Raw genomic sequence first — 7,361 nt, forward strand, 5'->3', positions numbered from 1 at the left:
AGGACAATAAGGATTACCAGCAAGTGTTACTGGACGTGCGGCGATCCCTGCGCCGTTTCCCACCAGGTGAGAGGGGATTCTCCTCTTCCCGCTCTGCGGGGGGAAGGTCTGTGCCGTGGGGCTCCTCCTGGCTCAGACCTTGCTCGGGGGGTTGCGGTAGGCGATCCTCCGTTGCTCCGACTTCTAGAGAGCCTTTTCCTTGTGAGCTTACAGCAGCTTCTTCATGCAGTGGAGCTATTCTGCGGCTATCGGTTTCCTTCAGCTGGCTGTGCTACGGCTGGTTTTTGATGTGGCTCTTCCAATGTTACACTTCCCCCCGCCCCGCTGAGCCCCTCTGCCAGCAGGCCGGCGCCGTCGAGCAGTTGCAGCGCAGAGAGGCCCGGATCCTGCGTGCCCCTCACCTGTTGTCACCAGGGTGAGATTAGGATAGATGGAGTGCTTGAGAAACGTACCACTTGCTTCAGTTTATTTTAGACCGTGGTCTAGCTCAGGGGCGTGGCAGGCAGGCTTGTCAGTGGTTAGAACCAATTCTGGTGTAAAATGGTCTCAAAAATTGGGTTCATGCACCAAATTCAAGAGGACTCTGAACCTCTAGAAGCAAAATCTTTTTGCAGTTGTTTAATTCTGATGGGTGGCTGGTGCCTGCTCGTGCTATTTATAAAACGTTTAATCCAGCAGCTATCTGACTCTGGCCAGAATCTGCTTCCCCCTTCTGCTGCTTTTATTTTGCGTAAACAGTTGATTCACTCTGGTTCTCTTTCGAGTGCGGATACTGAGTGCAAGCCTGATTCCTGAAGGGTCTGCTCGTACGGATATTTTTGCCCTTGAATGGCATCCTCCTGCCTATTTTTAGATGCATTAGGGAAGCAGGGGAAAAGGAGAACTTTGTCATTGCAGGATCTCCACTGGGACTTTCTGCTTGGCCTTTGGGCATTTTATCTGTTGACAAGGACTGCCAGAAACTGGCTGCAGCTGTGCATGGCAGGAACAATGTTTTTCCTGTGACATCCTGTCCCTAAACACGTTGTTAGCAGGGGAGTGATAGAAAGTTGTGGGCGATGGAGGCCTTGCAATCTGATGCAGTTGGCGCAGTTGCTGTGAAAATGGGTCCTGTTTTAATTTTTTCTAGAACCCCTGGGAAATTAAAAATGATTAAAATGTCCTCAGCGGTGCTGGATGTGCAGCGCGATTCGCTCTCGGCAGCACTGTGCAAACATCAGTAAACCCTGCTCCCGTCCTCCACACCTCGCAGGCAGGGGCACTGCAGCTCCAAAGGTTAAACAACCTAACAACTGGCCGGCTTCCCTGGGCCCTCAGGGTTTGGGGGGGCAGGATTAGGACTCGGGATATTTTTTTCTGCTAGTTTTCCCCCCCCCCTCCCCTTTGCACCGCATCCCTTGGGATCGGGCGGGTTGGTAAATGCACGGGCCCTCTCCTTGCATACCGCAGCCGCGCTCGCTCCCACGGCAGGCGCCGATAGGTGACACAGCCTGTCCCACCGCCGCCTGGTGTTGTCCCCACAGGGATGCCAGATGACCAGAGGGAAGGCTTGCAGGAGGAGCTCATCGATATTATCCTCCACGTCCTCAAGCGCAACCCCCAGCTGCACTACTACCAGGGCTACCATGACATCGTGGTCACCTTCCTCCTGGTGGTGGGGGACAGACTGGCCACGGCTCTGGTGGAAAAGCTCTCGACGCATCATCTCAGGTACTCACCAGGCTCAGCTGGAGGAGAGGAGCCGCCTGCATGTCCTCAAGCTGTGGGGACGCCTGTGCCTGTGGGGAAGCCTGTGCCGACGGGTTGGCCTGTCCCGGAGCAGGGGAGCCTGGAAGGCAGAGCCTTGGGTTAAGGCCGGCTGCCTGTCACGTCCGTACCCAGAGGGGTGCTTGGAGAGAGCAGCGTGACCACACGATAGCACGTGGCTTTGCAGGGAGTTGTGCTCTGGGGAGGGGATAATTGAAGGCTGTCAGATTAATTTGTAACATCTCTTGAAGTTGAAAAAGCCAACGCGCATGCATTATTCATAGTTCTCTGGCCATCTCCGCTGTCAGGGCCTCTCCGGCTCCTGGGGGCTGGCTCAGCACAGTGCCTCCCACTTAGCCTCGTACAGCCCTGGGCAGTGTGATCTGTACCGCCAGTGTCCTGGGCCCCAAGTCAAATGACTCTCCTGTTTGTGCACTGAAATGAGAACAAGCCTTCAGCTGGGGAGTGATTTGGAGGGATTCTCCCTCCTCTCCCAGAGAGGGAGTTAGGTTTTGGGTGCTGGAGAGGCTTTACAGTTCACATGTGCGCTTCAGCAGAATAAGAAGTGTCAGCTGACACCGGCGTGATTGTCTGGGTCCGGGTTTTCTGTGCAGATCAGCCCTGTGTGTCCCAGAAAAGCAGGAAGGAGGCTGTCCCACATAGACAGAATTCCTTGGGGCTGGGGGCCACCCTGCCAGCAAAGCTGTTTATTGCAAGTACATCTATTTACCTGCTGGCTGCCTCCCTGGAGGAGAGCTCACGGATGTAGTTGTTTGACAGACCTTCTTTTAAATCTTTCCTTAGGGATTTTATGGACCCAACGATGGACAATACCAAGCACATTTTAAATTACCTGATGCCCATCATAGACCAGGTGAACCCTGAGGTGCATGACTTCATGCAGAGGTACGCAGACGTTCCCTCGGAGCCTCCTAGCTCTGTCCTGCCAGTCTCGCGTTACTGTTCATGGGGCTGTTTGCACCAGCATGTCCCCAGCACCACAGTGGCTTCCTCAGAGTGAGTCAACAGCTGACCCACAGCTAACGGTGACAGTCCAAAGCCATGTGGCACTCTGCTTCCGAGCAGACCCAAACCTATGCTGCCTGTTTTGAGGCGTTTTACATGGTGCCGTCTTCACCCCAGTGGTCTGCAGTCCTTATTGGAAAGGCTGCACGGTTGCAAACGGTGTCATACAAAGCTGCCACGACCGCTTCACGCACCCAGTTTTGTGGCCGGTGTCACCTTGCTGTAGTTTGTTGCTAGTTCTGGGGATAATTCCCAGGTTGTGCAATAGGGACACGCAAGTGTAATCCAGACAGAATAAAGCAGAAGCAGGAAGGTAGGTGGGAAGGTTCAGTCCAGCGTCCTTTTCTGGGCAAGCGTCTCTGTTACATTTCACGGCCAGGATGTCTTTGGGTACCAAGGGACGTCTTTGGGTACCAAGCTTGATTAGAAACTCCCAGAAGTTAGTAAGCCTTTAGGGTGGAAAGGAATGTAGAAAGTTGACCGTGCTGCAGGACTTCAGGTGTCCTCAGGTCGGTGTGGCAGACAGCGACGTGGTACGTCACACGTTCAGGTTCTCCTGAAAGCGGAGCATTTGGACCTCTACTGTGGACCCCACTGGATGCGAGACGAGTAGTGGCAGTACTTTGCCTTGGGGTTGTATCAGAGGTACAGTTCGTGGATCTGTGCTGAGCTCTGAATGCTCTGCTGATAGCCAGGTCTGTCTCCCCTCCCAGACACGGAGGTGCGGCGCAGGGATCGCCCACGAGCATTTCGGCGCTGTTTCCAAGCTGCTGGCAGCAGCTGCCCTAACAGCACTTTCTCTCTGTGCAGTGCGGAGGTGGGAACCATCTTTGCTCTCAGCTGGCTGATCACCTGGTTCGGGCACGTTTTGTCCGACTTCAGGCATGTCGTGCGATTATATGACTTCTTCCTGGCTTGCCATCCGCTGATGCCCATTTATTTTGCTGCTGTGGTAGGTACTGGCTGGAATGGTAGGGGGATTAACTGAACCATTGCGAAGGGCCGGTAGCTTGGGGCTGCAGAGGGGGGCTGGCAAACCCAGTGCTGCTGCTGTCCCTGGCTGCACCCCGCTCTGCAGGGGCCCCCCAGGGCCGGCGATGTCCTTGGTGGTGGTGGAGGGCAGGCGGGATCCAGGGGAGCTCGGGGCAGCCTGGGGGTGTCCAGATGTGCAGGCTGTTCCAGTTCAGTGCCGTGGAGGCAGCATGACCTGGTGTTTTTCTTTGCTTTCATGTGCTGGCCCTGCTGCTGGGCACTTGCTCGAGTGCTGGGGAGCCTGGCTGGCTGGGGGCAGCCCTGCGCTGTGCGTCCATCTGCCCTTTCTCCTATGGGAGATCCAAACAAATCTCTGTTTGAGGGCAAGTCGTGGAGTCAAGCCCTGCTGAGGTTCTGCCCGCTTCTCCGACCTGCCAGTAACAGGCTCTGCTCAGAAGACAGGTGTAACTACCCAGAAAGGGGCTTTCCATGGCCTCAGGGTCTCGGGAAGGGTTTGGCATTTCTCTTCCCAGACAGGGAATGTTTCACTGCAGTGTGTCCCCTTGAGGAAGGGCAGGTCTTTCAGCTGGAAGCGAAATGTTTTTCTCTTCCGGCTCTGAAGTGAGTGCCAGCGAGTGACAAGAAGTCATCCCCGCTTCCCCGGCTGTCCTCAGTGCTCTCGCTCCTCTCTGCAGATCGTGCTGTACCGGGAGCAGGAAGTTCTGGACTGCGAGTGCGACATGGCCTCTGTCCACCACCTCCTGTCCCAGATCCCACAGGACCTTCCTTACGAGACTCTGATCAGCAGAGCTGGGGACCTTTTTGTCCAGTTCCCACCATCCGAACTTGCCAGGGAGGCAGCTCAGCAGCAGGCTGAACGGTGAGTGCAGGGCAGCCCGTGTGCCCGCGTGTTCTGTACATCCCCTTGCCAGGTCTTGGCTTCCTCACGAAGATCTTCCTCCCTGGCAGGAGGCTGGTCCCAAAGGCGAGCTGGGGACGCTCCTCTACCCGTTTCTTCTCTTGCAGAACTGCGGCTTCTACTTTTAAGGACTTTGAGTTGGCGTCAGTGCAGCAGAGACCAGACACTGTGTTGAGGCAGCGCTTCAGGGAGCGGCTCCGAGGGGAGGGGGGGACAAAATCCATCTTGACAAAGCCAAGGACCACAAGCTGGCGGTGATGGGGCTGACGGTCGCGCTGGGAGCAGCTGCCCTGGCTGTGGTGAAGAGTGCGCTGGAGTGGGCACCCAAGTTTGAACTGCAGATTTTCCCCTAAAGCCAGAGGAAGGGCCTTCCCCGTCACCACGTCCTTCCCTGGCGGGAAGGGGTGATGTTTTGATGAAACGACGTGTCCGGAAACGACCTGTCTGAAGATTATTTTTTATTCTTGCTGCGTCCAGTGACGCTTTTGGCCTTTGCGACAGAGACTGATGGGAACCAGCCCAGCAGGATTGTTCCCCACACCGACGCTCACCTTGTTCTCTCCTCCCCGTGCAGGGGTGAGCAGATGGGCGCCACCGCCGTCTCATGAGGAACCGGAGGTATGGACGAGTCAGGCTCTTCAGGCTGCGCACAGGTGACTGTACGAGTGGAGAGCCGTGCGTGGGCTATGCCGAAACGATCCCACGTTCTCTGTTGGGGATAATTAGTGGGAGTGAGGGTGGATCCTCACCTGGAGGAGAGTGTCATGGCAGGGTTTGGCCTGGGTGCGTGCGTGTGTGGGGGCGAGGGGCTGTTACACTCCTGAGGAACAGGGCAGCTCTCTGGCTCTGCATCGCTCCCGTCTGCAGGCTGCCAGCATGCCCCGCCGTCTGCGTTCAGCCTTGCTGGTGGTCTGACCCTTCCCTTTCCTATAGGCCACCTCTGAGTAGAGCCAAACCTTTCACGAACCCCTGTCGGTGCCCTGCCACGAGGTTCTCTCTGGTGTGTAACACTCCCTGGCTCTTTTTGCTTCCTCATCTTTGCAGCCTGATGTGTTTACAGGAGAGAAGGGCCGGGAACAGGAGCAGATCTGCGGGACTGCCAGAGGGAGCTTAGCTCTCGGTCGCTGGGGCTCCTTCTCTGGCAGTAGCATGGTCATATCTTGGGTCAGCAAGGTGAGAGACGAGTGTTGCTCGCCCTGCCCAAGGTTTGTGCTGTCACGTGCCAGATCGCATCACCACAAGTCTTAGCGGCACCATAAACACCCATTGCAGACGTTTTTACAGCTCTGGAAGCAGGCTCTAGTGCGGAGAAAGGCTTTTTCCACCTTGTGAAATACTTTGCATGGGACAGAAGTCATTGTGGCAGGAAATCTGTCATACATCTCCCCCACGAGCTGATCAGACTTCAGCGTCGCCCCTCGGAATAACGCAAGTGAGGGAGTTTCCCGGAAAGGCCACCCCCCATCCCTGCATAGCTCCGGTCTCCCCACCCAGTCCCGTTAACAGTCCTAGCGCTCCCTGCCCTCCAAGCTAAGCAGCAAATCCTTCTGACAACTCCGTGTCCCACTGAGACAAAGCCAATAGATACTGTATGCCTCTACCTCTCCCCTGAGCTGCTAAACCTCCCGCAAGTGCCCTTACCTGTCCCTTACGGCTCCCACCCAGCTCCCCCGCCGTTGCTGTGTTGTGCCCAAAGCCGTCTGTGCCGTGCCCAGGGGCTGCACACCTGAAAACTAGGTGTTGGTTGAAGAGTTAGGGATTTCGGGATAGAGAACAAAACTTGTGCCCTCCAAGACTCAGCACCCTCCTGTCCCAACCCCCTGCCTGTCTGTTCGTAACCGCCTCTGGGTAAGTTCTGGGTTGCCCTGCGGGCCCTCGCTCTCGGAGGGGCCGTGCCTTTCTGACCGGAGGGCGTGCGGGCGGTCGTCAGGCCTGACCTGTGTTTCCGTAAAACTCTGAGCAGAGGCGTTTCCTTTGCCTCTGCAGGCTGAAAGCCGGAGTGTGTGAATCTGCTCTCGCGCGGGCAGGGCGGTGAGACCTGTTCCCTCTGCTGCTCGCTTGTGCCAGGGCTGTCCGCGCCCCCGCTGCCAGCCGGCGGCTGCTCACGGGTCTCCTCTCCCAGCGTGGCTGAAGGCGGCAGAGCCTGTTTCTGGCCCTCGGCACCTCCCCAGGGCAGCAGCGGCGCGGGGCGAAGGGCTGGGCGATTCAGCACTTTAGAAACTCGCGGTGCAGGAGAGTCTGTGGTGACCTGGGGGTGCTGCCGGCGGTCCCAGGAACCCCTCTGTACACTCCCCCACTGCCCCGAAGGAGGGGGTGGCTGGAGCCCCCGTGGGGGGAAGGCCCTGCAGCCCCCCCACTCCCTGGCCATGATGCACTTTAGTTCTGCGTTGTCCCCAGGGGAGGAGGGGCCTGGGAGGAGGCGGTCGCTTCGGGTGCTTCGGTTACTCTGTACAAAGACTTATACCTACCCCTGTAAATGCGGATTTGTACAAACCCTATAACTGTAAAATAAACAGTTACTAAACACGCTTCCTTCCCTCCCCCTGTGCTGGCAGGGGCCGGGGCTGCCGGATCTGCTCCCGTGGCACCCCGGGGCCCAGAGCTGACACGTCCCGGCGGCAACCAGGCCAGCTCTGCGGTCGCCGGCCCGTGTGGCCTCGCACCCGGCAGCCCCGTGGGAAGAGAAGCGGGAGCAGAG

At 57.2% G+C, this 7,361-nt stretch overlaps 1 protein-coding gene across 1 annotated transcript in view; it reads left to right on the plus strand.

The window, feature by feature from the left end:
* Positions 1–7,182, plus strand: part of TBC1D20 (TBC1 domain family, member 20) — an 8,701-nt gene extending 1,519 nt beyond the window's left edge. Inside the window, 7 exon segments of the mRNA XM_009330330.1 lie at positions 1–66; positions 1,524–1,710; positions 2,551–2,652; positions 3,583–3,724; positions 4,440–4,624; positions 4,771–4,904; positions 4,907–7,182. Coding sequence (XP_009328605.1) covers positions 1–66; positions 1,524–1,710; positions 2,551–2,652; positions 3,583–3,724; positions 4,440–4,624; positions 4,771–4,904; positions 4,907–5,016 — 926 coding nt within the window. The 3' untranslated portion in view covers positions 5,017–7,182.
* Positions 7,183–7,361: the final 179 nt, after the last annotated feature.

The sequence above is a fragment of the Pygoscelis adeliae genome, unplaced genomic scaffold, assembly GCF_000699105.1.
Source record: "Pygoscelis adeliae isolate BGI_AS28 unplaced genomic scaffold, ASM69910v1 Scaffold928, whole genome shotgun sequence".
NCBI classification, from domain to species: Eukaryota; Metazoa; Chordata; class Aves; order Sphenisciformes; family Spheniscidae; genus Pygoscelis; species Pygoscelis adeliae.